At 34.8% G+C, this 15,617-nt stretch overlaps 1 protein-coding gene across 4 annotated transcripts in view; it reads right to left on the reverse strand.

Moving 5' to 3' along the window:
- VPS13B (vacuolar protein sorting 13 homolog B) overlaps window positions 1-15,617 on the reverse strand; it is an 811,037-nt gene that overhangs the window by 696,706 nt on the left and 98,714 nt on the right. For all 4 annotated transcript variants that reach the window (XM_045996973.1, XM_045996994.1, XM_045997018.1 and 1 more), the window contains exons 9-13: window positions 12,822-12,917; window positions 12,228-12,350; window positions 11,623-11,760; window positions 10,614-10,701; window positions 1,336-1,527 (exon numbers count right to left, since the gene is read on the reverse strand). In XM_045996973.1, coding sequence (XP_045852929.1) covers window positions 1,336-1,527; window positions 10,614-10,701; window positions 11,623-11,760; window positions 12,228-12,350; window positions 12,822-12,917 — 637 coding nt within the window. The remainder of the gene's footprint in view (window positions 1-1,335; window positions 1,528-10,613; window positions 10,702-11,622; window positions 11,761-12,227; window positions 12,351-12,821; window positions 12,918-15,617) is intronic.

Raw genomic sequence — 15,617 nt, forward strand, 5'->3', positions numbered from 1 at the left:
ACTACAGAAACATGTCAAGAGCACTTCTAATGCACTAGACACAATGTTGCATGCTATTTACATGCACTGATCTTTGGTAGTTGGTCCTACCAGTGTAATACTTAGGTAACAGTAAAATAAAGTTTCAACAGCAGAAATTTATTTTATATAACAATCTAAGTCTAAAGAGATGACAGTGCTACCATGCTACCAAAGACCCAGGTTCTTGCTATCTTGTTGCTATTATCCTCAGCATGCAACTTTCATTTCAGGGTCAAAGACGGCAGCTCCAGCTCCTGCCATTATAATTTATTTCCACCCAGAAGGAAGGGTAAAGAAAAAAAAAGGAAGGTATGTGTATTTCCTTTTAAAGTCACAGCCCCAAAATTCACTTAACTAAAGTTCTGCTCCCATCCCAGTAGTCACAACCTCGAGTCCTGTGACTATACTTGGAATGTGTTATCTTTAATTTTATCATAAGAACTGCTATTATAGGGGGCACCTGAGTGGCTCAGTGGCTTAAGCCTCTGCCTTCAGCTCAGGTCATGATCCCAGGGTCCTGGGATTGAGCCCCGCATCAGGCTCTCTGCTCAGTGAGAAGCCTGCTTCCCCTGCCCGCCCCCCCCCCCCCACCCGCCTACTTGTGATCTCTGTCAAATAAATAAATAAAAATTTTTTAAAAAAAGAACTGCTATCATAGAGACTTCTTTTTCTATAAAATAAGAGAATAATAGATATTGAGTAGATAATTGAACCATCACTAGCCCAATAATTAAACTCATTACTAAGATAGAGAAATGAAAAATCAGTGATGTTACTTAAATTTCCTAACATTAAAAGCAGGAGTCAGAATTCAAGCCATAGTTTAATGCCATAGGGGTTCTTTTACATGCTATTATGTCCTAATAGAGAGTGCTTTATTGTATAAAAAATAAATTTGTATTTTAGGAAACTCTGACAGCTTCATGCTACATTGAAAAAATTAGGTAAGCAACAAAATGTTTTTTACCAGTAAGAGCTATGTCTCCTTGAATCTAAGTTTGTATGTTCAGACTCCATCTTCATGTCTGCTCTTCAGAAACCACGAAGTGAGAAAATGATATTTCAGGAATATACATTAGGAAAAGTATCCAAAAGTGTGGAAATAAAATCCTGACAAATACTGGTAAATAAAGTACTTATGTAAATAATTTCCAAATCTTGACCTCTCCCATAACTTCTACATACAACTAAATACATGAAAATCAGACAGGCAAATTACACACAAAAAGTATAATTTAGCAAACCACAACAAACTGGGTTATATAATCATTCAGATCAACTAGCAAGAGATTCAAAATGAGGACAAAAACAAACCTGGTTTTAGCCCACTATATGGCTCATATTCATGTTCCAAGGCACAAACAATCATTTTCAAAATTCTATGTACTGCGCTGCTATCCAAACGAAAATCAAGAGGACCTATAACAAGGCTTTTTGTAGATTTCTCCTGAACTGTTCCCATATCTTCACTTTTTCCTGAAGAAAAGTCTTGTTGATTTGCAGAACCTATAAGAAACCACATCTCATATTAATATTTTAAACAATCAGATACACCAATTGTAATATTACTCTTCTCTTTTTAGCTTATAGGTTAATGCCTTAAAACCAGTTCTCCAGGGGTGCCTGGGAGGCTCAGTGGGTTACACCTCTGCCTTTGGCTCAGGTCATGGTCTCAGGGTCCTGAGATCAAGCCCCACATTGGGCTCTCTGCTCAGCTGGGAGCCTGCTTCCCCCTTTCTCTCCGCCTGCCTCTCTGCCTACTTGTGATCTCTCTCTCTCTCTGTCAAATAAATAAATAAAATCTTTAAAAAAAAAAAATTCTCCATTGACTGAATACACAGAACACTGTTAATCTATATTTTTTCTCTACACAAATGAGATGGTGATTATTAACAAAAAAAATTGCTTCAAGTAACAATTACTCCCATAATCTATTTAATGTTACAAGAAGTGCAACAAAATTTAAATGGTCATTCTTAGAAAATTAGTCTCTAAAATCCAACTGGCTAATATCCAATAATTCTATACACAATACTATGATGTTAATTAGGAAGGATGAGTAGAGGAAATTGCATTTTACTATTTTATCTTGGAAATTTTGCTGAAAAAATGTTCACAGGGCACTGTGACAGTTGTATAGTGATCATGGAAGACAACAATAGGTTTTACCTGCTTTAAACTTTTTCTAGAATAAAATTACTATGACCATGCTACATGATACAAAACCCAAATTCTTCAATCCCTTATCTACCCATATACTGAGGTGAAAACCAAGGGCTACCTTCTAAAAAAATACTGGCTCTATCTACGGGTATTTCTCCTTAACTAATATGTATACTCCATACATTAGAGATTTGTTCTTAATATACAACTCCACGTTATAAATGACGACATATGGTAATTTCTAATTTTTTTTAGCTTTACTGAGATACAACTGACATAGGAACATTGTGTCACCAGGTACCCCATTCCCCATCCCCCTTCCCCTCCATCAACCCTCAGTTTGTTTCCTATAATTAAGAGTCTCTCATTGTTTGTCTCCCTCTCCGATTTCATGTTGTTTTTCCCTTTCTTTCCCTATGATCCTGTTTTGTTTTTTAAATTCCACGAGTGAAATTCTATAATTGTCTTTCTCTGACTTATTTCAGTTAGCATAATACTCTCTAGTTCCATCCACGTCATTGCACATGGCAAGATTTCATTTTTTTGATGGCTGAGTAGTATTCCATTGTGTGTGGGGGGGGTTCAGCTGGCCCTTCAGATTACTACTTTTGTATATTTGGGGTAAATCCTTAATAGTGTAACTGTTGTGCCATAGGGTAGCTCTATTTAGAACTTTTTGAGGAGCCTCCATAGTGTTTCCTAGAGTTCCTGTATGCCTACATACCTACCAATAATATAAGAGGGTTCCACTTTCTACACATCCTCACCAACATCTGTTGTTTCTTGCCTTGTTAATTTTGGCCCTTCTCACCAGTTTGAGGGGTTATCTCCCTGTGGTTTTGATTTGTATTTCCCTGATGCCAAGTGATGTGGAGCATTTTTTCATGTGTCTGTTGGCCATTTGTAGGTCTTCTTTGGAGAAATGCCTGATCACATCTTCTGCCCATTTCTTGACTGGATTTTTTGTTCTTTGGGTGTTGAGTTTGAGAAGTTCTTTATACATTTTGGGTAGTAGCCCTTTACCTGGTAAGACATTTGTAAGTATCTTCTCCCATTCTGTAGGTTGTCTTTTGGTTTTTTCTACTGTTTCCTTTGCTGTACAATAGCTTTTTATCTTGATCAAGTCCCAATAGTTCATTTTTTCCCTGCTTCCCTTGCTTTTAGAAACATGTTTAGCCAGAAGTTGATGTAGATGAGGTCACAGAGGTTGCTGCCTGTGTTCTCTTCTACGATTTTGATGGATTCTTATCTCACTTTTAGGTCTTTCATCCATTTTGAGTCCATTTTTATATATAGCAAAAGAAAAGTCCAGTTTCATTCTTCTGCATGTGGCTGTCCAATTTCCCAACACTATTTGTTAAAGAGAAAGGTCCTTTTTCCATTGGATATTCTTTCCTGCTCTGTCGAAGATTAGTTGACCATTAAGCCGAAGGCCCATTTTTGGATTCTCTATTCTGTTCAATTGATCTATGTGGCTGTTTTTGTGCCAGTAACATAATGTCTTGATGATTCCAACTTTGTAATAGAGCTCGAAGTCCAGAATTGTGATGCCATCAGGTTTGGTTTTCTTTTTCAACATTCCTTTGGCCACTCAGGGACTTTTCTGACTCCATACAAATTTTAGTATTTGTTACAGCCCTGTGAAAACAGTTGACAGTACTTTGATAAGGACTGCATTGAATGCATAGATTGCTCTAGGCAGCAAAGATATTTTAACAATATGTTTTTCCAATCCATGAGCATGGAACATTTTTCCATTTTTTGTGTCTTCCTCAATTTTTTTGATGACTGCTGTTTAGTTTTCTGAGTACAGATCCTTTGCCTCATTGGTTAGGTTTATTCCGAGGTACCTCATGGGTTTGGCGATTTTGTAATTGTAAATGGGATTGACTCCTTAATTTCTCTTTCTTCTGTCTCATTGTTAGTATATAGAATTGCAGCTGATTTCTGTGCATTGATTTTATATCCTGCCACTTTGCTGAATTCCTGTACAAGTTCTAGTAATTCTGGGCAGGAGTTTTTTGGGTTTTCCACATAGAATACCATGTCGTTTGTGAAGAGTGAGAGTCTGACTTCTCTGCCCACTCAGATGAATTTTGTTTCTTTTTGTTATCTGACTGTTGAAGCTAGGACTTCTAGTACTATGTTGAACAACACTGGTGAGAATGGACATCCCTGTGTGTTCCTGCCCTTAGGGGAAAAACTATCAGCTTTTCTCCACTGAGAACAAGATTCTCTGTGAGCTTTTGATACATGGCTTTTATGATATTGGGATATGTTCCCTCTATGCCTACACTATGAAGAGTTTTAATCAAGTAAGTATGCTGTACTTTGTCAATGCTTTATCTGCATCTATTGAGAGGACCATACTGTTCTTGTCCTTTCTTTTATTAATGTAGTGTATCATTTTGATTGATTTGTGGATGTTGAACCACCCTTGTAGCATGGGAATAAATTCCACTTGGTTGTGGTGAATAACCCTTTTAATAAATTCCACTTGGTTGTGGTGAATAACCCTTTTAATGTAGGATTTAATAATCCTACTGGCTAGTATTTTGGTGAGAATTCTGCATCCACGTTCATCAGGAATATTGGTCTGTAATTCTTTCTGGTGGGGTCTTTGTCTGGTTTGCGGGGTCAAGGTAATCCTGGCCTCATAGAGTTTAGAAGTTTTTCTTCTATTTCTGTTTTTTGAAAGAGCTTCAGAAGAACAGGTATTATTTAAATTTTTGGTAGAATTCCCCTGGGAAACCATCCAGCCCTAGGCTCTTGTTTGTTGTGGAATTTTTGATTACTGCTTAAATTTCCTTGCAGGTTATGAGTCCATTAAGGTTTTGTATTTCTTTCCATTTCAGTTTTGGTAGTTTATACATCTCTAGGAATGAACCCATTTCTTCCAGCCTGCCTAATTTGTTGGAATATAGTTGCTCAAAATATGTTCTTATAATTATTTGCATTTGTTTGGCGTTGGTAATAGTCTCTCCTCTTTCACTCATTATTTTATTTATTTGGGTTCTTTCTCTTTTCTTTTTGATAAGTCTGCCTAGGGGTTTAGCAATCTTATTAATTCTTTCGAGGAATCAGCTTCTAATTTCATTGATTTGTTCTGTTCTTTTGGTTTCTATTTCATTGATTTCTGCTCTAATCTTTCTTAATTCTCTTCTCTTGCTGGGTTTAGACTTCATCTGCAGTTCTTTCTCCAGCTCCTTTAGGTGTAGGGTTAGGTTTTTTATTTGAGACCTTTCTTGTTTCTTAAGAAAGGCTTGTATTGCTACATACTTCCCTCTTAGGACCACCTTTGTTGCATCCCAAAGGTTTGGAGCATTTTGTTTTCATTTTCATTTGTTCCCATGAATTTTTTTAATTCTTCCTTAATTTCCTGGTTGACCCATTTAGGATGTTCTTTTGCCTCCATGTATTTGAGTTCTTTCCAAATGTCCTCTTGTCATTGAGTTCAAGTTTCAAAGCACTGTGGTCTGAAAATATGCAGAGGATGATCTTTTGGTACCAGCTGAGACCTGATCTGTGACCCAAGATGTGATCTATTCTGGAGATCTTTTGGTACCAATTGAGACCTGATCTGTGACCCAGGATGTGGTCTATTTTGGAGAATGTTCCATGTGCACTTGAGAAAAATGTGTATTCTGTCGCTTTAGGTTGAAATGTCCTGAATCCATCTGATCCAGTGTGTCATTCAAAGCCCTTGTTTCCTTGTTGATCTTCTGCTTAGATGATCTGTCCACTGCAGTGAGGAGGGTGTTAAAGTCCTTTACTATTATTATATTATTATCAATGTGTTTATTTAATTTTGTTATTGATTGGTTTATGTCATTGGCTGCTCCCATGTTAAGGACATAAATGTTTACACTTGTTAGATCTTGTTGGATAGACCCTTTAATTATGATACAGTGTCCCTCATCTCTTACTACAGTCTTTTGTTCAAAATCTAATTTGTCTGATATAAGGATTGCCATCCCAGCTTTATTTTCATGTCCATTAGCATGATAAATGGTTTTCCACCCCTTCACTTTCAATCTGGAGGTGTCTGTGGGTCTAAAATGAGTCTTTTGCAGATAGCATATGATGGGTCTTGCTTTTTTATCCAATCTGACACCCTGTGTCTTTTGATTGGGGCATTTAGTCATTCACATTCAGAGTAACTACTGATGGGAAGTTAGTGCCACTTTATTACCTATAAAGTCACTGTTTTTGTATATTGTCTCTGTTCCTTTCTGGTCTATGTTACTTTTGGGCTCTCTGATCACTTAAAGGATCCCCTTTAATATTTCTTTCAGGGCTGGTTTAGTTATTATAAATTATTTTAGTTTGTCCTGGAAGCTTTTGATTTCTCCTTCTATTTTGATGACACCCTCGCTGGATAAAGTGTTTTTTTCTCATTTAGCATCCTGAATATATCATGTCAGTCCTTTCTGGCCTCCCAAGTCTCTGAGGAGAGGTCTGCTGCCTGTCTAATGTTTCTACTCTTGTAGGTTATGGACTTCTTGTCCCGAGCTGCTTTTAGGATTTTCTCTTTGTCTCTGAGATTTGCAAGTTTCACTATTATATATTGAGGTGTTGATCTATTTTTATTGCTTTTGAGAGGGGTACTCTGTGCCTCCTGAACTTGAATGCCTGTTTCCTACCCCCAGTTAGGGAGTTCTCCACTATAATTTGCTCCAATATACCTTCTACCCCACTCTCTCTTTCCTCACCTTCTGGATCCCAATTACTCTATTGTTTCACTTTCTGGTATCACTTGTCTCTTGAATTCTCCCTTCATGATCCAGTAGTTGTTTCTTTCTCTTTCTTCACCTTGGTTTTTTTTTTTTTAAGATTTTATACATTTAATTGTCAGAGAGAACAATAGAGCACACAAGTAGGGTGAGCAGCAAGCAGAGGGAGAAGCAGGATCCATGCTGAGCAAGACCCTGATACAGAACTTGATCCCAGAACCCTGGGATTATGACCTGGGCTGAAAATAGATGTTTAAATGACTGAGCCACCAAGGTGTTCCTCTCAGCTTCTTCATTCTCTATCATTTAGTCTTCTATATAACTAATTCTCTCTTCTGCCTCAGAATTGGAGTTCAAGCCTCCAATTTTTATTGCATGTCATTAACATCCTTTCTGATCTCAACTTGATTAGATTTTAGTTCTTTTATTTCTCCCAAAAGGGATTCTCTAGTGTCCTCTATGCTTTTTTCAAGCCCAGCTAGTTATCTTTATCATTGTTATTCTGAACTCTAGTTCCAACATCTTGCTTATATCTATACTGATTAGGTCCCTGGCAGGCAGTGCTCCCTCTTGTCCTCTTTTCTGAGGTGGTTTTTCTATCTTGTCATTCTTGCAGAAAGTGTTTGCTTTTCTATTTGTAGAGGGGCAGCTATTCTTTTTTTAGATCTCCAGTTATGTTTGCAGGTGTTCAGAATGATTTCAAAGCTATCTAAGCTGAACTCCTGGGACCAGACAAAACTACAGTCTCTTACTCCTCCATCACCTTGGACTCCTCAGGTTGGTAATTTCTAATTCTTAAGCCACTTTATTTATTCAAACAGAAATAGGCAAGTAAGGCTTCCTAGCACTTAATACCTTTAGAATCTAGGAAGGCCCATTTAAACACAAAAGTTCTGTATCCATACTTTTTAAGAAATTATTTATTTATTTGAGACAGAGAGAGAGCATAAGCAGGGAGGAAGATCAGAAGGAGAGGGAGCAACAGACTCCCCGCTGAGCAGAGAGCCTGATGCAGGGCTCGATCCCATGACCCTGAGATCACGACCTAACCCAAAGGCAGATGCTTAACCAACTGAGCCACCTAGATGCCCCTGTATCCACACTTGCTAATAACTTTTTCAAAAGGTATTTTTCAAAATTATTTTTCTATAATTTCAAAGGATTTCAGTTTAGTCTTTGGTCTCAGGACACAGACAAAAAATAAATTATTACACACAGGTATTTCCATTACAATTCTTTGTTATTCCGTATATAAACATATAACTTTCCGGTTTGTATGTTATAATCTAATAGTTGTTGGAAAAAAGTTAAGGACTAAAATATTTGTAACATTGTATCCTATTCTTGGAAATGAAAAATTTTAAAATTAACCAATTACCAGTTTCTCACACTGAACATATATAAGCAAGTAAAAACTATGCTTCTATCTTTTAGAAAGTATAGAAGCAACATATGCACAAAATAAATTTTAGTGCTTTTTTCCTTCCCCTGAAGGACAACTACTTGATATTCCACCTCCTCACAAGACATGGAATCCATAACACATGCAGAAGACTTCATACTGAGGGCACCTGGGTGGCTCAGTGGGTTAAGCCTCTGTCTTTGCTCAGGTCATGATCCCAGGGTCCTAGGATCGAGCCCCACATTGGGCTCTCTGTTCAGCGGGTAGCCTGCTTCCCCCCTCTCTCTCTGCCTGCCTCTCTGCCTACTTGGGATCTCTCTCTCTCTGTTAAATAAATAAATAAAATCTTTAAAAAAAAAAAAAAAGAAAAGAAGAAGAAGACTTCATACTGAACCAGATGAAACCTACCATCCTATATTTGGTAACTACGACACTATAACAATTTGTGAAGTTCTTAGTTGCCCTTTCCTATATGTAATTGGTTACTGAATATCTCTACCTCAATGTCCACAGGTACCTACAAACACATCTTTTCCTCCAAAAATCCTAGTAGTATCTATATTCCTTAGTGGTTATCACTATCCTCCAAGTAACTCAAGACCAAAATCTGGTACACAATTTAAACATTATTTTTAAATAAAGCAATGCAAAGTCAGTGAGTGAGTGTTTGAAGGACAGAATTAAACTAATCTGAAAGCATGGGGAGACGGATACCAGTAAAAAGCTATTAAAATGTAGAGAGGACAACAGACCAGAAGAGAGTAGTAACAGTGGCATTTACAAGAAGTCTGACCACCTGTAGATGAAATGTGACAAAAATGTGTTGATGGACTAGAAGCTAGAAGAGAAGTGTGCCACAATGATTCCTAGGTTTCTAGCTTGAGCAACCAGAATACAGAAGGACAATTTTCCAAGACAAGAATATTGAAACTAAGGGAAAAGCAGAAGGCAGTGGACAGTCATAAGGATTTTAATATTTCTATTTGAACATATTCAGTTTTGAAATATCTGTGAGACACATAAAGAAGTAAAAATAACAAATATGCAATGTATATTTAATTCTAAATGAAGGAAATCTGGACTAAAATTATAAATATGTGCATCAACAACATATAAAAGGTACCAAATCAATGGAAAAGAATGAGAGAACGTCAGCAAAGAGTTTAGGGAAAGAAGTAAACCCAAGGTTTGATCAATGAGAATACCAATACTTAGAAATCTATTACAAAAGGAGGAAGCAGAAAGTTACTGCTCTTTCTGTTTTCATCTAACAAAACGTAATGATTTTTCATGATCAACTCCTTTGTGAAGTCTTTAACCCAACCCATAAAAGTAGTCACTTTCTGACCTAGACCTCTCTTAGCTCTCCACTTTAATTATTGTCCTTAATGTGCTATATTATAATCATTTACTCAAGTGTATAAACACTACCTATTAGTTTCCTAAAAAATGCTTTGGTCTTCTTAGCATTCACTATATCAAACTCATCATCTAACACATAAAAATCATTAATATATGAAAAATTAACAAAAAAGGATAAACCTATTTTCATAAGGTTCCAATATGAAAAAAGATGAGAATAAGCACAATAGAGTATACTAATGAACATGTAAAGTATCAATAAAATTTTTAAAAACATATGATTGCTCATAAAACATATAAGACTATATTCATAATCTCCAAAAGAATTTACTTCCACTATTCTGCTTGAAACAAGTTTTTTTTGTTTTTTTTTTTAAATATTTTATTTATTTGACAGAGAGAAATCACAACTAAGCAGAGAGGCAGGCAGAGAGAGAGGAGGAAGCAGGCTCCCTGCGGAGCAGAGAGCCGGACATGGGGCTCGAACCCAGGACCCTGGGATCATGACCTGAGCCAAAGGCAGAGGCTTTAACCCACTGAGCCACCCAGGCGCCCCAAAACAAGTTTTTTTAATAAAAAGATCTACATAACCTTTGAAATGTATTTAATACAGAAAGGGAAATTTTTATGCTTTTTGACAACTTAATGAAACATGAAATCTGATGTATCAAAATGTTAATATTTGGTACATAATAGAACTAAATCTGGTTGGTTATATAAAATGTCTTCTCAATCAACTACACAAAGAAAGGACTAAGAATCTAAGTGTCTAAGAAAATTATAACATGCTATTATAATTACACCATTCTCCAAAGTAACAGAAGGCAAAGCTGATGTAACAGATTATAGCTGGTCAAGGACCAACTGATCCTGAAGAGTCTTTTGTTTCTGTTGTTCAAGGAAAAGCAAACATAAAGGAAAGAAGCTAGTACCTTTGCCACTGATGTTCTCCATTGTATACAGGTAATCCATGTAAAAAGCCCCAAACCTTTGCATTCCAGCTATCTCAGTGTATGTCTCCTGCCGGCACAAGGAAAACAAACAGAACACACATTGTATCAAAGAGACTGAGTTTAAAGCCTGATAAGTCAAGAATCAAACATACATCTTTATATAGAACTCATATATCAACTCAAAGGATTACCAAAACAAAAGAACAGAGGCTATCCAAAGAATTCATTTCTAAAAAAGGTAATGTTAACTCTACTAAAGACAACACAAGAAAGCATCCATAATTCTACTAGACATTTTGACCACTTTATCAGTAATGTCTGGTTAATGAATACCTATAATGGAATAGGATAGTACACCTGTGACCATCACAAAACTGTCCAGTGTAAACTCTCAAATACATTTAAACCTTACATATTCCAGTATGCTTATATGAAACTCAAATACTAAAGATATACCTAAAATATTTAAAAGATATGGAAATACGCAAATTAAAATTAAATGCTTTACAAAAGTAAATGTAGTAAAAAGCATTAAAATATGTATTATTTATTCTTTTATACTAATCTTCAGGTAACCTTTTTTGAATTTCTAAATTTATTCCCTAAAAGTACATTAATTTTACACGTAAAATTCAAGTAACAGTAAGACACATACATAGTAAAATGTGAAATTCATCTCTTCCCATCAATCCCATATCCAAAAGTAACTGCAATTAAAAGATCGTTCTACAAGTTTCCCCCATGACTATTTTAACAGTTGGGAATGGATAAACAAACTAACTGACTACACAGTATACAGAAGTAAAGACCTTTGTGTACTCATCAAACTTCTCTAGACATAGAAGCAGGACAAAAATATTCTAAATGCTTCAATAAACAATTAGCATCAAATGTATTCCTTGAGAAGAAAAATGGCAATTACAAGTATTCACACAAAATGTCCACCTAAACACAGCCTAGAAATTGGCTCAAATATATATTCTCTGACCTTATGATGAGCTGCATCCAAGATAAATTCAGCACGAGTACCATTATTTTCTGGGCTTCGGTAATCAAACAATGAATTTGTAAGATATGTCAATCCTTTCATACTCAAATTTTCACCACAAATAAAGAAACAGGCTTCCTGAAAATAAATGCAAAATTTTTGAACAGGAGGAAAAATCATTGAGCTGTTAAAGAAAATAAAACCTTGGTTTTATAACACCCATTCCGTAGTCAACAGAAATCACTACAACTTTAAATCCTGTAAAAAGACAAGGAATGCTGTCTCCATTTTCACTGCCTATCTTGGCAAAGAACATTTTAACAAACCAAAAAGGAACTCCAAGTAGCTGCCATAAACAAGAAAGAAGAAACATTTATGAATTGGAAAGTATTTGGAACTACTGTCCAGGTGTTAAGTGCTACCAACTTTCTAAATTCCCCTGAGCTCTATAATTTCTTACAGGGGAAAACAGTAAAGTTCCTCTCTTAAGCCAAAGATATATGTAGTCTAACAGATTTTTTGGTATGGTTAAACACTTCAATAAGCACTTCATTATCCCTGTATTCTATCCCAAAAAAGGGGGGAAGAGGGGGAATTTGACTTACAGTTTCACTTCTATTCATATTCTCTTCAAAATCTTTAACACCCATAATTCCTTTAAGGCACAAGGCTCTGCAACCTACAAAACCAATCTGGCAATCAAAGAAAGGCTCTCCCATCATAAGGGCCTGTAAGGGGGAAGGAAACATTAGAACTAAGAATCTGAATTTCATAAAAATATTACAGGCTCAAAAAAGTTACAGGCTTTCCTTGTAGAATTACTGAATTAGTAGAAACTTCTTTAGGATTATGGACTTTCCAAATTTATTCTCCTCAGATCATAAACCCTACTAAATTAAGAAACATCTTACTTATCTCTGTATCCTCAATGACTGGCACCTTCTGAACATTAATCCACACATACATACGAGCTCACACAAGTTAAATGTAAAAATGAAAGAATTCATGTTGCATGTTATAGTAGAATCTGTTAAAGTAGTAAGTATTTCAACCCAATACTACTGATGACTAAAATAGAAAAAACCATGAATATATTTTAAAACACACCACTATGATAAAAGCCTGCATTTACTAAATATTAACATAAGGACCATTCAAAAAAGTTTTAAATATATCTATGTTCGACATTGAAAGTTTACCTCAACTGTAGTTCCTTCTTGTTCCCAACACAATACTTCTCTGGATTTTACTTTCTGAGGGCTATAATAACTACTCTCAGCTTGCATTTCAGTGAGCTAAGAAACAATAAAGGAATATTAAATAAGTAAAATTACGATTAGATAGCAATAAACTGTCATTACTGTGATGAATTGATGGAAACAGGGCCAATTTTAGGATTCAGGAAATTTAATTATTAAGCAGGAAAACAGGTGCAACAAAAACAGCTGTAACAGATTATCCATGGTATAAAGGTTGAATATTCTAGTGTAAGCTCAAATAGAGAATTTAAATACCATCATATTTTAACATCTTTGTATCATATCAATATTGCTTAAAAGGTAAAAGCTACATGGCTATAACAGTCTCATATATTCATATATTCTACCAAAATTCATATAGTTCATATATTCTGTCAAAAATTTACATGTTTTAACCTCTATTCATTTTATATACCATACAAATTCAACCAGAGTTAGTTCACTCATTTCCAAAATTTCTCCCAAATTTTTCATCAGAAAGAAAACTAAGACAAAACAAAATAAAACAAAACATAACACCCACAAATAAATTTAACAAAACTTCATCTAGCTCTATATGAGGGAAGTAGGTTCATGGGTGTTTACTCTCAAAGTACGTGTCTTGCTGTGAAGTGTGTAAACCTGGCGATTCTCAGACCTGTACCCCTGGGGATAAAAATACATTTTATGTTTATAAAAAAAAATTTTTAATTTAATAAAAAAATTATATAGGTGGGAAAAAAAGTATGTGTCTCAGACTCATTCGATCATGCAAATACTTAATGAGTGACAGCTACATAACAAGTACTAATCTAGATGCTGCCAAAACAACAACCACAACAACCCTTGCACCCCTCAAGCTTACAACACATTACTTGTATATATCTAGACAAACTTAGATAAATTATTTTTTAAGATGTACTTTTCTAAATGCAATGTGGTATCCTGGTTTGGATCATATTACGGAAAACAACATTATGAAATTCAGTAAAGTTTGGAATTTAACAGAAATGCACCGGTGTTGGCTTCCTAGTTTTGACACATGTACTATGATAGTATAAGATGTTAACAACGGAGAAACTGAGTAAGGAATCTATGTGAACTCTCCGTACGTTGCAAGTTTTCTGTAAACCTAAAACTGTTCCAAAGTATTTATTTTTTCAAAGGTATTCTGCCCATGTTTACTAATGAGACCCTTCCTTACTCTTGTGAAATGGATGTATTATTCAAACATTAAGGCAAAGTCAAAAATCACATTTAAAAAAAAAAAGTATTTAACTTAAGTCAAATAGAACTTATTAAACCAGAAAGTTTTAATTTTAAGCATGATAACTTCTTTATGCTTAAAATCAACTAATTATTTTCATATTTTGTAACAAAAAGTTTATATACAAGCCCTTATTTTTTAGGTGCTTCTAGAACTGGTATACACAATGTTGTTATTTTAAAGTACAATTCTATAAAATGCTCAAGTAAAATTCAATATTTTAAACTTGATCACCCTTCAGCTGTCTACAATTATTGTACAGAAAAAGCAATTAATTGATTAAAAGGACTCAAACATTATAAGAACAATCTTCAACATGATTTTTTAAATGCTACATTTAATTTGGCATGATTTTTGTTGGATTGATATCAACTGTTCAGAATGCTAATGTAGAAACATGACCTTATTTTCTGACCAAAATATGAACCACAAATTAATTCCATACATTCTTTGAATCCAAGCTGAACAATGAATTCTAATGTTTTCCTCCTAAATCTCAACATATTTCCCTTAAACAAACTTTAGAAACATAAATGTTCTAAATTTTTTAAAAGATGTATTAACTAATGACAAATACTGCTCTAAAAGTCTATAAAAGTTTTATATATAAATACAAACTATTCTGAATCAGTTTAATACAATTCTCATCAATGAGCAGATATATACCAGAATAATTTCAAACTGAACAAAAATATGCAAAAATCACCAGGAACGACAGAACTTTACTAGCAATCCTTAAATTCCCTCACAAAATTAGATTAAAAATAACTTCTTTTGGATCAACTAAAACTGGCAATATAGCATATGATTTAACTCTTATGTGGAATCTATAAAGCAAAACAAATGAAAAAAAACAACAAAAAAGAATCATCAGGCCAATAAATACAGACAACAAACTGATGGTTGTAAAGAGGGGAGGAGTGTAGAGGGATGGGCAAAATGGATGAAGAAGTATAGGATATACTGGCTTCCAGTATGGAATGAACAAGTCATGGGAATATAAAAGGCACAGACAGCATAGGGAATATAGTCAATGACATTATAATAGCGTTGTATGGTGCCAGATGGTAACTACACTTGTGGTGAGCATACCATAAGGTATAGAAATGTGGAATCACTATGTTGTACAGCTGAAACTAATGTAACATTGTATATCAACTACACTCAAAAAAAATTACACCAAGAAAACTCTTAAGTATAATTTAAGTCCTCAACAAGACGTTAATTCATGCTGCTGTTACTAAGATGTTTATATCTTTTAGAACTTAAGCTTGAATACACTCCTAATTAATGCAATTAAAATCATTATTGCCAAAAACGTCTATTAAATGCAGAGATAATATCATGAAAAAAAATTTAATAAATTAAAAAAATAAAATTGATAATACATGTGATATTAGTTGGCAATGGTTGGCTATATATGTACATGTGTGTGTATACATACATATACATACACACACACGCACACACACACACACACACATTTTTTT

The sequence above is a fragment of the Meles meles genome, chromosome 1 (assembly GCF_922984935.1).
Source record: "Meles meles chromosome 1, mMelMel3.1 paternal haplotype, whole genome shotgun sequence".
NCBI classification, from domain to species: Eukaryota; Metazoa; Chordata; class Mammalia; order Carnivora; family Mustelidae; genus Meles; species Meles meles.